The sequence below is a fragment of the Dermochelys coriacea genome, chromosome 13 (genome assembly GCF_009764565.3).
Source record: "Dermochelys coriacea isolate rDerCor1 chromosome 13, rDerCor1.pri.v4, whole genome shotgun sequence".
Lineage (NCBI taxonomy): Eukaryota > Metazoa > Chordata > Testudines > Dermochelyidae > Dermochelys > Dermochelys coriacea.
Window position 1 is genome coordinate 16,778,210 of NC_050080.1, and position 15,375 is coordinate 16,793,584.

The window sequence follows — 15,375 nt, forward strand, 5'->3', positions numbered from 1 at the left end:
TCTCCACCTACCAGACTGGGGTGGGGGAGCTCAGGACCTCTGCCTTGCAGCGGGGTGGTGCAGTTAGGGCTTCTGCTCAGCAGGTAGGGGGAGTCTCGGGGATTCAGCCCTGCGGGGCGCATCTGCACAGGCTCAAGTCTTCAACAAGAGTGGGGCTGAAGGCCCAAGTCCTGTCAGGTGCGTGCTGGGTCTCGAACTTCTGAAGATTATCATATGCGGCTTGGAGGGTCAGTAAGTTTGGCCAGCCCTGCCATATAGGGTACCCAGCAAACAGAGAAGGGGAAGACAATCAGCACCAGGAGACAGTGTCCAGCTGCAAAAGTATTGGCAGGAGAACAAGCAACTCTATACCACCCCCTCCACTGGCCTCTTTATGGGGCGGGGAGGGGGGAGGCAATGCCACCCCTGCCCCAAACTATGCCCATTCCATGGACTCTGGCTTACACTGCTGGGCCCAGTCCTGCGGGGGGGGGGGAGGGGGCTGACACTAGTGGGCCCTACCCTGCGCTGCCCCATTTTTGCACCCCGGGCAGCTGCCCCTCTTACCCGTTACGGCCCTGTGCTGCCCCTCTCCTGTTAATACAGCTGGCAGAGGTTCTGTTCCAGCTGTGCTGCCCCTCTCCTGTTAATACAGCTGGCAGAGGTTCTGCTCCAGCTGTGCTGCCCCTCCCCCATTAATACTGATGGCAGAGGTGCTGCTCCATATATGAAACCCCGCCCCATGAATGCAGCTATGCAATGGTGCAGCTTCTCCAGATGTACTCCTTTCACCCTGTTGGTACAGCTGGCAGAGGTGCTGCTGCAGATGTGAAACCCCGCCCCATGACGGCGTCCGGGCAATGGCGAAATCCCCCCCTCCCCCCCCCGTTAATGCTGCGAGCGGAGGATGTGCTCCAGATGCCAAGGCCTCCGCTGTCTTGCCATTGGCTGAGACAAAGCAACCGCTGGTTTCCATTGGCCGAAAGGCGGTACGGAAGCGGAGGTGATTGGACGAGCGGTGCCGGGGCGTAGCCGCCCGCTCCTCCCGCCTCTCTGGCTGCGACTCCGGCCAGGCAAGTAAGCGCGGCTGGCGGCGGCTAGTGTCGTGCCCGTGGCGCGAGCGCTCGCACTGGGCGGTTCCCCCGGCCCTGGAGCCCTGTTGGCCGGGCCGCAGCCCGAAGCCGACGCGCTGCCTCAGGCCGGGGCGCGGGAGCAGCAGGAGGCGGCGGCGGCGGCGGCGCGGAGAGGCCGGGCCATGGCGAGCGGCGGGGCCGAGTGCGCCCGGCTGCAGGCGACCGGGGCCGGCACGGAGCTGGAGGCCGAGGCTGTCTACGCGCAGGAGGAGTCCGAGAGCAGCAGCCGGCGCTGGGGAGCCCAGCACGTCGGGGCGCGGGAGCTGGCGGAGCTCTACTCCCCAGGTGCGCGGGGCCGCAGGGGCTCTGCCCCGCTGAGTAGGGGGCGCCGTGGGGCGGGGCAACGGGCGGGTATGGGGGGGGCTCTGCTCTGGGGGTTGTATAAGGGGAACGGGGGGGGCTCTGCTCTGGGGGTTGTATAAGGGGAACGGGGGGGGGGGCTCTGCTCTGGGGGTTGTATAAGGGGAACGGGGGGGGGGGGCTCTGCTCTGGGGGTTGTATAAGGGGAACGGGGGGGGGGGCTCTGCTCTGGGGGTTGTATAAGGGGAACGGGGGGGGGGCTCTGCTCTGGGGGTTGTATAAGGGGAACGGGGGGGGGGGCTCTGCTCTGGGGGTTGTATAAGGGGAACGGGGGGGGGGGGCTCTGCTCTGGGGGTTGTATAAGGGGAACGGGGGGGGGGCTCTGCTCTGGGGGTTGTATAAGGGGAACGGGGGGGGGCTCTGCTCTGGGGGTTGTATAAGGGGAACGGGGGGGGGGCTCTGCTCTGGGGGTTGTATAAGGGGAACGGGGGGGAGGCTCTGCTCTGGGGGTTGTATAAGGGGAACGGGGGGGGGGCTCTGCTCTGGGGGTTGTATAAGGGGAACGGGGGGGAGGCTCTGCTCTGGGGGTTGTATAAGGGGAACGGGGGGGAGGCTCTGCTCTGGGGGTTGTATAAGGGGAACGGGGGGGGGGCTCTGCTCTGGGGGTTGTATAAGGGGAACGGGGGGGGGCTCTGCTCTGGGAGGTGTGGGGAAGGCAGTCCTGGGCTTCCCCAAGTGATGCCCGGGCAGGAAAACACCCTCCCCCGCGGGGCAACGCTACAACTTCAGGCCTCCTCCCCTAGGCCAGGCAGCTGTTGGAGGGAGCAGCCTCAGTTGTGCCTGCCCCCCACAGAGTTGAGTGGGGGTTTCTTTCCCCCTTGGATCAAGCAGGTCACTATGTATGAACCCTTCATTCCCCGGGCTGGGGCAGAAGCCCCCAGGCTGGTAGCATTCATAGATTCCTAGATACTAAGGTCAGAAGGGACCATTCTGATCATCTAGTCCGACCTCCTGCACAGCGCAGGCCACAGAATCTCACCCACCCACTCCTATGAAAAACCTCACTCATTCATTTGAAGGGACTTGTCTAAGGGCTCTGACTTCTCAGTTTAAGACCTGAGGAGGAAGCCTCATGGCCTTGATGCCTTTGTAGCCAGACAGGGAATTTTGCTTGACGTGAATCCCGTGGGGATGGGATATGGGAGGAGGGCCGGGCCTGGCCTGGCCTGGACCCTCATGCTATCTGTGGAGCAGCTGATGATTTGAGCTGAACCTCACGTGTCAGGTCTGAGAAGTGTGTCTGAGTGTAGGGTGATGCTGAAACCAGGCTGCCAACTGTCAGTTCTCTTGTAATTCACACTGCAGGGCAGTGAAGTATGCTCCATAGGGCCCATGGCCATGTGGCATACAATTGGTCAAGTCAAACCACAGGTTAGGGCATTGGGACAGGAAAAGTCCAGTGACTGAGGTCTGCAATGGTTGTGGAATGGACAGTTGGGCATGTGGGGCAGTAAGCGAGGTAGTCTGGGACCCATAATGGGAGAAGAACAGATGCTTGGGTAGAGAGGCGGTCTGAGGAAAGTGCAGTGACAGCAACAGGGCCCTTTGAGGAGACCAAGAGGGAGACGGGCAGGAAGGAAAAGTTATTAGGAAGCTGGGTAATGACCAGGGTTTGGGAAGAAAAAGCAAGTGGAAGGGAGGCAACAGAAGACTGCTGAGTCAGGGTGAAGCTGGGAGCCTGAGAGATCCACTTTCCAAAGCTAAGTGAGCTCTAGGCTATTTCCTTATTGCCTGGAAAGGCAAAACGTCTCCTTCCTTGGCTCCAGACACCAAGGCCTGTGCATGCCAAGAGAGGTGCAGGGATGCAGCATGCGGCAAATCAGCTACCAGGCTTAGTTCTCTTCTGTCAGCCTTTTCCCTCTGCAGACCTGGGAGACGCATCTTTTTATTCTTCAAACTACTAACACAACCCCCCCAAACCCCTCAAGATCTAGACATGGAAATTACTGTGAACTTCCCATATCAAAGGCCTTTTGTATCATCCTTCTTGGGAACACTGTGAAACGGCAATGTCCCACACTTGGTATCTGTGTTCAATGTGATGTGTCTTGTGAAGATATCTGGAATGAACTCGTCTGAAGCAGAACTGCAATAATATACACTTAATATGAGACACTCCATGGTTTTTCTGTACTCTTTAGATGAATTTTAATTATTTGAATTTATTATTTTTATCAGTAATATCCAGCACTCGCATATCAATTTTCAAGCGGAGATTGCAAAGCACTTAAAGATAGTTGGCTGTATCCCTATTTTACAGACAGGGAGAGTGAGGTATGGAGAAGTTAAATGATCTGCTGTCTAGGCCAAACAGTTGAGTCAGGCAGACTGGAATCCAGGTCCTCTGACTCCAGCCCCAAGAGAGTGCAGCCTTCCCTGTTGCCTAGCAAGAGAAACTATTTCCCTTCCCTCGCCCCAGTCTTGCAGTTCAAGTCTTGTATCTGGGCAAGGCAGTACCAACAGAAATATTCATGGCATTGGCATGTACTAGTGATATAGTGCTTTGAGATTGGGGCGGGAGGGTTAATTTTTTTCATACCCGTTTTCAAACTTTGCTGCACGTCATTTTTTTAGCCCTAACCATCAATGTGCAATCATGCAGTGGAAATAGCTGCAGAAACTCATCCTAATACCCCTTTCAATGAGTGGAAAATATATTCTTTCTTTGGAATGAAGGGTAGAGAGTAATTTTGATGCCTCTGTCGTTTCCAACAGATTCCTCCTGAGATGAGAGCTTAAATCTTCAGAAAGAAAAAATACATATTTCAGCACTTCGTGAAACTGTGCCTATTATTGCTGTTTCCAACAAAACAGCCATTAACGGCAGTTGAGCTAAAACAATTTAGCTCACAGATTTGAGGTGATTAGGAAAAATAAGCTTCACACACAGGCAAAACATGAACATCAGTGAATGCATTTAAGTTGCTTAGCTTTTCAGTTTTCTGGATTATTTATTTCAAGTGACATACCCACTTGAACTTGTTTCTGTACATTGGTCACACCACAGCTGTGCTGAAAGATCAGGTATCTATCAGGTATTTGTCATACCGTCAATCCAAGTATGCTAACCCCAGCAATGACTGCCTAGGCTTCAAAGGAAGGTGGCCAATAATTTACCTTGCTGACTTGGTCATGATTTATAGCAGAAGAACTTCTTCCTTACCTCTCTAGTGGTCTGTGTACTCTCTGAAGTATTTCAGAGTAACAGTCGTGTTAGTCTGCATCTGCAAAAAGAAAAGGAGGACTTGTGGCATCTTAGAGGCTAACAAATGTATTTGAGCATAAGCTTTCATGAGCTACAGCTCACTTCATCGAGAATGTCTACATGGAGAAACTTACTGGCGTAACTATACTGTTATAACTTCACAAGTAGACATTTTTATTCTGGAATAAGAGTGCCTTTTTCCAGTTCAATTTATTTCACTTTGGCTTATTTCCATAATCCTTTTTCAAAATGGTATTTTGTTGACCCTCTCTGTTTGGCAACTGTTAAAGTTCAAGTGTTCCATAAATATCGGGTGATCAGTGCTGACTTGGCACTCTTGCAGTTGATTGACCAGTCTGGCCAAGATTGGGGCCATATTCCTCGTTTCAGATGTCAGTATGAAGAAAAAAGAAAAGGAGTACTTGTGGCACCCTGGAGACTAACAAATTTATTAGAGCATAAGCTTTCGTGAGCTACAGCTCACTTCATCGGATGCATCCGATGACGTGAGCTGTAGCTCACGAAAGCTTATGCTCAAATAAATTTGTTAGTCTCTAAGGTGCCACAAGTACTCCTTTTCTTTTTGCGAATACAGACTAACACGGCTGCTACTCTGAAACCTGTCAGTATGAAGAAAGTGGTCTTGGTATCCCTGATATGCAGAGTTACAGGGTTCTATTCACACACCCTGGGACATGCGTAGAAGTGCCTTGGTTTTTCCCCACATTATCAACTAATTACTCCTTGTGGACCTCTCAAGTTAGCTCTTCTAATCAGGGTGCTGCTTCTCCTTGCAGAATGTGGGTGTTAATTAACTTTAACTTTAACTTTGGGTACCTTGGAGGCCTTTTTAGAGCAGCCTTCCATATTGTTGCCTTCTGCCTCTTTGAATACCTGTTTTTTGGTGTTCCTTTAATCACTTTTGCTCTTATTACAAAGTCATCTGCTATCCCAGGATCCGTCTATACAAATTTTCCCCTTGGAATTGGCGCCTAAGGCTCCACTTTTGGCCAGTTAAATTTAGAAGCCCTTCTAGAACCGGTTGTCCCTCGCAGAACAACCGGTTCTACAAGGGCTTCTAAATTTAACAACCGGTTTGTGCAAACTGGTGCGAACTGGCTCCAGCTTACCACTGCTTCCAGCTCCAAATGAGGTGTGTGGTTGACTGGTGTTTATAACTCTGAAGTTCTATTGTATACAAAGTTCTGCATGCAACTGGGAGTCAAAACTCCTGGGCTCTATTCCCAGCTCTGTCACAGAGCCACCTTGGTTAAGCAATTTAACCTGTCTGTTTAACACTCTGAGGATTATCATACCTCACAGGCATTCACTAGTTGGGGGAAAAGGTGTTCTTAATTTGAGATGGCTAACTTGAGGTAAAATCCTAAGGAAGATTAGGCAATTTGTCATTTTCACACAAGTTAGCAGGCTGAGTTAAAGGTTGTCAGGGAGATTAGTCTGTATTGTTTTCACACCAGTTAGCAAGTAGTACTTATTCCCTGATAACCAGAAACTTCTATGCCTAAACTCTGTACCGTTTGGTTTTTCTTTTTTTTTTTTTTTTTTTTTTTTACTTCAACATTATCTTAATAAAATTAAACTCCCTTGTTTTAACTAACTCAAGTTAAGGGGTTTTTTTCCTAGTAAAGATAAGGCCTTGAAGGTTTGGGGGTTTAATGCCTAAAGAGCTTTGAGAGCCACATAAAGATGTTATGAAAGCAGCTCTGATGGGACACAGGAATACCAGAGATCACATTTTGAATATGCTGAATGAAACGTATAAAAACATTTTTTGTTCATTTCCCTAATATGATGGAAGCTTTTCATGACCAGTTTTAAAATAGCCTCTGTACATGGATATGGGGGACAAAGGGTACTTCAGTCACTATATCTGAGACTCAAGACTGAAAGGTAAGAAGCCTACTGAAGGAAAGTCAGCACTTTGAGGTTGAACTTCACTCCTGCTGACAATAGAGAAAATGTGCCATTAGCAGTGAAGTGGCATGCTGCTTCCTGTTGATGCATAGAAAAGGTATGGCAGCTACAAAACCAAGACCAAAGCTGCTGAAGGGCATGACAGTGAATACTGCAAGAAGGAAACTGAAATCTGTGCTAAAAGATGTTTTTTCTGTCCTTGATTTTTTTTTTTAAATAATGGTGCATAGCAGAGGAGTGTCTGACACGAGACAAAATATACTGTTCCCACCACTAAATAAGTTTCTGCCTCATCATTTCTAAACGACATGAAAGAGGAGAAACTTAGCAAATCATACAGGCAATAGATTACTTTTGTACGTTGGCTTTTAATATTGTGTGTTTCAAATATTACTGTTAATGTGCCCTCTTTTATTCAACAGGGAAAAGACTGCAAGAATGGATCAGTGTCATCTTATGCTTCTGTCTGATCTCTTTCAACTTCTACAGTCTCCTCTCCTACTTGAGCCTGGACCATACTCTCTCAGTTATTGTTGGGATATGTAAGTAGAAGCTATTTACAAGATAGTAATTGAATTGTAATAACATAAGTGTTCATCTTTCCCTGGTTACCGAAATTTGTTTTGTGAACCTGGAAGTATATACATGATCATAAGCATTTGTTCAGATGCTTGTCTCATAATTTTGAGGAAATAGGTAATGAGTATCTGCAAGTAAATACTCAGTGTAGGGTTCAACTTCAAATTTGAAGTTCATCACTCTTCTGGCTGTCGTTCCAACCATTTCTGTGCTTTTGTCTCTTAGATAAAATGGCTTTGCTTTGTAGAATAATGCTAGCTTCTGTATGTGCTTTTCATCAGTGGATTACAAAGGAGGTCAGAAGGATCACTAATTGTTCTGATCTTTTTCCCCTGTTTTTTTAATTCCTTTGAAATGATTACGTGAAAATTGTTCAAAAGATAAATAGATGAGTTACAAAATTGTTATGGAAATTTATCCGTTAAACAAATGCCTGCTATAGGAAGTTTTTAGGATTGCATCGTAAAGGTGGGTACAAAGAAAGATCTTGGTTCTGAATTATCAGACATCTGTATAATTTGGGCTTTTGGAGATGTACGCTCTTCCTTAGTATGTCTGATGTCTTTATTTCCACATCCGGAGTATCAGAATCTGACCTGGCCTTCACCCTCAAAATGTTAACTCTGTCATTTGACTGAGATTGCAGGTCTTTTCTGCTATCTCCTTGTTGTAAGTAATCCATAAAGAAGTGACTTTTGATTTGGTTATTAGTCTATTGGGCTGGAAACCCATAAATGAAAATTGGAAAGATAAAGTAAACAGATCAGATTGCCAGACAAAATCTGTTCTGTTTATTTTATCTTCCCAATTTGCATTTATGGGTTTTCGGATTGCCGGGGACGGTCTGGTCCCTTTGCCTCACTCTGGTGGTACAAAGGGGTTGAAAGCTGCCTGGATTGTTTGAGCAGAGAGATGCTTCTGCTTAAAAGAATGCATAGCAGGCTCCTACTCTGTTCCCTTGTCCCTGCACTGAAATAGGGGGTAAGTGTTGGGAGAGGAGGCTTGTGGCTGAAGTGTTGTTGCATCCTGATATTATCAGCAGAAATGGAGGGTTCTTTGGCTGCTCTGAATTATACTGGAGCCTGAGAATCAGGGAGCAAAATTCTTTCCTCTTGTGGGGTGCTCCTCCCACAGGCATCACCGCAGAGAATCTGGCCTAATCACTTTCTGTACCTATTGTGGATTAGTTCAGGAATTTCTGGGAAAATTTGTGTTTGGAACTACTAATTGCCTTTTTTCCAGACTTTCATCATTCACATTTTATCACATGATGTTACACAAGTGACGGTGATGCTTATCCACCTTACTAAAGTGCTCTGAGATCTACTGGCAAGACTTGTATGCTTTGTTTTATTTTCTGTTACAATCATCAATACAATTTTACTGATAAATAGTGGAGAGATTCAAAGGGGAAAAGGAATTATGAAAAACCCCACTATTCATAGATACTAAGGTCAGAAGGGACCATTATGATCATCTAGTCTGACCTCCTGCATAATGCAGGCCACAGAATCTCACCCACCCAGTCCTGTGGAAAAACTTCTCATCTATGTCTGAGCTATTGAAGTCCTTAAATTGTGGTTTAAAGACTTCAAGGAGCAGAGAATCCTCCAGCAAGTGACTCGTGCCCCATGCTACAGGGGAAGGCGAAAAACCTCCAGGGCCTCTTCCAATCTGCCCTGGAGGAAAATTCCTTCCTGACCCCAAATATGGCGATCAGCTAAACCTTGAGCATATGGGCAAGATTCACCAGCCAGATACTACAGAAAATTCTTTCCTGGGTAACTCAGATCCCACCCCATCTAACATCCCATCACAGGCCATTAGGCCTATTTACCATGAATATTTAAGTGTGAATCCTCAAATTGGGGGGGGGAAAACTACCAAATTAGTTACTAAAAATAGTAGGGAAAGAGAATACAGTATGGAAGGCTGTAAAATGTGTTATCAGCACGGGCTATATGCTGTGCAACTTCACTAACTCTTTTCAGGGTTCATAGCATACAGGATTTATGAATCCAAATAGCAATTATTTTTAATATCTGGTGTGTTGGAAGCTGTTTATAGTGAACTCCTGTTATAGTAATTCTGTCTATTGAGAAGTAGAACAAGAAGTCAAGTATTTCAATCTCATAATCTTATTTATGGCAACCCTCAATTTATAGGGACAGATTCAACCCTAAATTATACCATATTAACCCCATAGATAGAATGTATGTTCTGTGGATTTAACAGAACACAAAACTGAGTTGAAGGTGGTTCTGGTATATTAATAGAATTGGGCTCCATGTAACAAGTTGCACTTTTAACAACTTGAAATGCTGCCCCATGTACAGAGGGCAAAAAGCATCCCCAGGTGCCAAATGTATCTGCTTTGAAGAGTCAGCATTCTAGTGGAATGACAGTGCTTCAAAGAACGTCACTGTGATTCTGTGTTGTTCTGAGACTGTAATGGGAATCGGCTTAGAAAAGATTAGAGAGAGCATGCCTGCTTGGCTTAGGTTGTATGTTCTCCTAACTATCTAACAAATTGTAGGTTAAATTCTGGTTTCTCAACAAAGCATGACGCTAACGAACATCCCTAAAATGCTAACTTTGCGCCGCCTCTAGTGTATGAATTTTGTACCATGTATTAACGATGAATAGTAAGGAAAAATATAAACATGGGCTTTACAGTAACTGCTTCATTAAGTTAGTAGAAAAGAGAGCATATTTGCAGATGAATACCCTAAACTCTTCTCAGCTGCTGTGCTTTCTAATATGCTTGTTCTCTGAGAAGGAGCCTTGAATAAATGTAACGTGAGGTGTATGTTTCACATTGTTTCTGAGGGTGGCAGATGGGAATCTAAATCCCTGTTCAGTGTGAGCAGTATGACTTTTTATTACAGGATACCAAGCAAGTACAACAGTGGATATTGCTTGCCTGAGCTTGCTCCTTGAACCTGAGCAGTAAGTCTGCTTGGCAGTGGCTCTTAAACTTGTGTTTGCTCATTTGGGTGGCTTCCTCCCCCCTCCCTCCTGTCACTATAAATTGTTCCACCTGATTTACTTGAATTTTAGAATGTTGTCCCCTCTTTCCTTCTCTGTTTCCCATTTATGGGATGGGGGTGAAGAGAGAAGACATCTTGCATGGGAATTATCCCATGATCAAGAGACTATAGATGGGGGAAGAAGTCAGCAACTATGTTTAACCAGGGTGGATAAAAACCAAAGATTTTTTTTTTAATTTAAAAAATTGGATTTTTTAAATTTTAAATTGGACTCTTTTGATAAAATGCTTTTTGAGGAAAAAACCTATCTAAAGGTAGTTTTAATTAAGATACGTTATAGCTCAAAGATATCTCAGCATGGAATGGGGATTATAAATTCTTATTCTATAGTATGAGACAATATATTCATGTACTGTTTAAGAAACGTTTTGTAAATTAGTTCCAATAGTTCATAGATTAGGGACCCAATTTTATGGGGTTCCAGGGGCTTCTGTATAGATTTTAGGTTAATCTTTCTATCTACCCAGGGGGATTCAGTGCTCCAGTCTAGAAGATACCATCAGAGATGCCTAGTTTTGGAGTTCTCAAACTGTGGATTTGTGTCTCCAGACATAACATGCTTGTTAACAGCAAAAATGTTTTTTAAATAAATTTAATATGTAGAGGTGAGAAATAACAGAACTCAACCCTATTGTTCCTCTGCAAATTTGTGTACACAGAGTCAGTCCCTTACCTCTCTCTCAAAGTGCAAAGTTTCAAAAAGTTCAATGAATAGAAGATTGTTGGGGGCAGAATAGATCTGGACAAGGAGAAGAAGTCTGGAGATAAATGTGAGAAGGGAGGGACAGACAGTAGAAACAAAAGTGAAATTCCAGAGCATATTCCAGAGGTCTTGAGGTCTTTCTGAGTGTAGCCTTCATTGATTTGAGATCTACCATACCATTCTCTCAATAGAAGGGAAAACCTATAATGGCAGCAGGCCATAAAAGAGACCCAGTTTGGGAATAAACCATTCAAGAAATATATGTTTGCTGATGATGTTTTAAAGAAAGTCACAACAGTGAACTGGTGGAAGTCTCTTAAGCACTTGGATTCAGAAATGTTGAAGTGATAACCTCATTTTTAACAGAAGTAGCTTCTTCTGCTGATGTAGAAAGAATATTTTCTTCCTTTGAACTAATTCATTCCAAATTGAGAAATCGTTTGGGACCTGGAAAAGCAGGAAAGCTTGTTTTTCTTTGCCAGATTATGAACAAACAGGAAAATGAAGGTGAAGACGACTGAGTTAGCTGCAGAAGCCATATTTTCAATTTTCTCATGTTGACCTGGATGACTTAGTTGATTTGATTTTTTTTTAATATTTCATTTAACTATTTTAGTTAAAAACAATTTTAACAAAAACCTGATTTTAAAAAACTTGAATGTTTAACTAAATTCAAAAATTCATATACTTGTTTTGTTAAAATATTATATGTTGAAGAAAAAAATCCAGAATATATAACATTTTTGTTTTAGTAAAATAAAACAATTTAAATGTCTCTGTTGATGTTCTCCTCCTAATACAGCCTGGCAAGAAAATCCTCCAAATATTAATGATTAACCTGTTGAATTGGAGATAGTTCACCTCCCAATGACTTCATAAATATCTGCTTCAATTACCTTTGGTAAACAAAATAAAGGAGTTTGTCCTATCCTGTAAGGCACTGACAGAAAGGGAGTGTAATGTGGCCATTTAAAGTATGTCTGCACTGCAGCTGGAAGCATGCCTCCCAGCCTGGTTACACAGACATTGGATAGCTGCGCATGAGCTAGAGCTCCGAAGCGTGGATGCTGTGTCTCAGACTACCCAAACAGTCTTTCATTTTCTGATATAGCTGTAAAACTAATCTGAAAAGTTTTCAGAATAAATCACTTTAAAAACGTATAGCGTGTACCTTCTAAAAATGAAACCTACATCTATCGGAGTTGTGAAGAATATGTATTAAGGTTATAACAATCAACAAGAATATGCTTTTATGTAAAAATCCGTGATTAAATCGAGTCTTCCTGACTAGTGATTTAAATCAAATTCACCCTGTGTTTAACCCATAGTATCTATTCCCAGCTGGCTTTCTTCTCGGAGGGAACAGTGATGAAAGCCTGAGCTGCCTGTTGTCCCAGTTACAAGCTTAACTGATAAGGTAGCCAATTCACTGATAATACTATTTAAATAGCAGTGAATGATTAAAGTAGCAGAATTTGGATTTTGTGTAAATATAGTGTGGAAACTGCTGATAAACTATTCAAAAATAAGTGCAATAAAGTAATATAAATATCACATAGCAACAAACAAGACACTATGCTCCAATATTATTCCTCTGGAGAGGGAGATAATACCAGTGTTTCATTTGATCCAGGGTTATTTAATTTCCCTCGTATGCTTTTGCCAGCCTTGTCTTTTTAAAAATACATTAAACAACTACGGCCAAATTCAGCCCTACAGTAAACCGGTGTATCTTATATTGACGTAAATGAGTATACCTGTTGATTTGGAGGTTGCTTTTGGTCCATAGTCAAGGATTCTTTGACTTTTTTATAGTTGTCCTAATTCTGAATGCCATTCTGAGTATGGGAATGTACAGAAATATTCATCCCTGCACGAATGGCCGGCCTGACACCCCCTGAGTGCCTAAATCCCTGCCTTAGATGATCTCTGTCCCTGCTAAAGGGTTACCCCATAGATCATTTTGGCAAAACCCAAAGGGCTTTGAGCTGAAGAGCAGGCGTTATCGCGTTCTCTTATTGCAGAAGGTGGCATGTATTGGTGTGAGTATTAATGTTATGAACCTGCTGCTGTGTTTAAAAGTTTTTTAATTTAAAGCTCTACATTTATTTATTTATTTATTTATTTTAATGATTGAAGCAACTAGTAACAATGGAAAGCTGCATTATTACTGCAGTGTCATTGGAGGTGCTGAATGTTTAATTGAGAATCCTGAGCTAGATTCAATATTACCTGTCACTTGTTTTAATGCAGCACTGATCAGTAGAGATCATTGATCCTTGCCACCTCTCTAGCCTGAGAAATGAATTGTGGGGTCTCAGTCTAGTACATGAACGTTGCATTACAGCATCCACTAACTGAGTTATTTTCCTCCTTTCTTGCTAGTGAAATTGCATGGGTTTGGAGATAGGGAGCATCTTTCAAGGGTGACAAATTGATTGGCTGTTTGGGGAAGCAGGTAGTGCTGCTGCCTATGTTGTATCTGTTTTATGGGTAAACTGGAGTTCTGGCTGAAGATTCCATTCACTAGCGCTACATTTTTTCAATGTAAAAACAAAAGAAGTGGGAGGAGTTATTCCCTGTGAAGGTGAAAACATGGGAGACTAGCAAAAACACGGCTGCTACTCTGAAACTAGCAAAAACCTGTTTATCTAAAATATTAAAGATCCAGAACAGCTTCTGAAGTAGTAACTAATAGTTTTCTTGTTGTTAGTTTTTTGTTGCCCTTTCTTCGGGCTCCTTTGCAAAGTGTGTATTTGAGCTTGAGGTTCAGAATGCCTGGAGATAAGACAGACATGCTAACTCCCACTTAAAACAGCACGCCAAAAATAGCAGTGTGGATGTTGCAGCACTGACAGTGGTTTAGGCTGACCACCCAAGTCCAAGCCTGTTCAGCTCCTGGGTCCAAGCTCAGGTGGGTAGCCTGAGACATAGTATCCACACTTCGGTGCTCTAGCTCATGCAAGGCTAGCCAGTGTCTGTCTATCCAGGCTGGGAGGCATGCTCCCAGCTGCAGTGCAGACATACTTTAAATGGCCACATTACACTTCCTTTCTGTCAGTGCCTTACAGGATAGGACAAAATCCTTTTATTTTTTACTGTTGAATATATTTAAAATGTATTTAGTGACATTCCGTGACTCTAAAAACACTTCCAACTCTAGGGGCCTGGATCCCGTGAGTGCAGGCTGTCACTAAGGCAGTCACTTGCCTGGGCAATGTGAGCAGAGTCTTTTATTAGATATCATCTGATTTGGCACAGCATATTACAATATGCCAGATCATATGCTATGTGAGTCTCATGCAGGGAGAGAGGCTGACCAAGGACTTCGTTTGGTTTCAGAACGATTTCTGAATTAAAGAGTCTGTATTTGTTTGCTCAAAGGTGACCTGGAGAGGAAAGGAGAAATTGGGAATGTTCCTACATGTGGCCTTTCCTGATGTGCAAAGATGGCCTGAGAGGCTTGTATTATTTTTTTAAGGGGGAGGGGTTGTGTGTGTGGGCTTCTGCTTGCTTTTTATGTTAGAAGTTCAGGTCTTGTTTGCTGTGGATCTCTCTCTAGTGACTGGAGAGCTGTAGAAAGTCTCATTGTGAGACAAAGCTGAGCCATTTGAAGGGGAAGTGATTTTGAGTAAGACATGTTAAAAACACCAGAGTTTTTTAAACATTTTATTTAACTCCATTGCATGCTTGCATGGATGTCTTTGCCAAATACTTAATACACGTGCCCTCTCTGGGTATGTCTACACTAGAAAAATAAGTTAACCAGGGAGAGGGGGCAGCTGAGCTCTAGTTGCCAGGCTTTCTTGTCAATTTCACAGCTCCTGCCATGGAATTGACAAGACAGTCAACTGCCAAGGTAAGGGACGCAGTGTCTACACAGACACTGCATTGCCTTAATTACACCAACATAATCCTTACGCCTCTCATGCAGATGGAGTTGTTATGTTGGTGTAGCAGGGCACTTACATCAGCAGGAGGAAGACTGTAGTGTAGAAACTGACATAATTAGGTTGATGTAAGCTGCATTATGTCTACCTAACAGTGTAGTGTAGACCAGTCCTCTGTTAAAGTGAGATCTTGGACTACATTGTAAGATAGCTCCCCTCTCTATCTCCTCCCCCCCACCCATTCTCCATGTAAGAAGCCTTACTGCAAACCTAGAGAAGACAAAATTTGCCAGTCTTGACATTTCAAGTGCAGTTTCTCCTTTGCTTTTCAGGCCTTCAGTATATGTCATAAAGCAGCAAACCCCCCCCCCCCCCCCAACAAATGCAGATGAAACTTAAAATCTTTTGTACCTTTAGGGCTGACTTGTGGTATCTGGTGTTCTCTTTTATGTGTTTTAGAGGTTTATTAATTGGTATATTAATTGTCGTCCAACTGCAACTTGACAGATAAACTGAATCCAAATTGATAGTTTTTCTCCAT

General features: G+C 44.1%; 2 protein-coding genes across 2 annotated transcripts in view; one reads left to right on the forward strand and one right to left on the reverse strand.

Annotated features, from left to right (window-relative positions):
- CEBPB (CCAAT enhancer binding protein beta) overlaps positions 1–1,392 on the reverse strand; it is a 19,262-nt gene extending 17,870 nt beyond the window's left edge. Inside the window, 1 exon segment of the mRNA XM_043496263.1 lies at positions 1,201–1,392. Coding sequence (XP_043352198.1) covers positions 1,201–1,236 — 36 coding nt within the window. The 5' untranslated portion in view covers positions 1,237–1,392.
- Positions 994–15,375, forward strand: part of PEDS1 (plasmanylethanolamine desaturase 1) — a 31,735-nt gene continuing 17,353 nt past the window's right edge. Inside the window, exons 1-2 of the mRNA XM_043496265.1 lie at positions 994–1,056; positions 7,035–7,154. The gene's annotated coding sequence lies outside the window, so the exon portion shown is untranslated. The remainder of the gene's footprint in view (positions 1,057–7,034; positions 7,155–15,375) is intronic.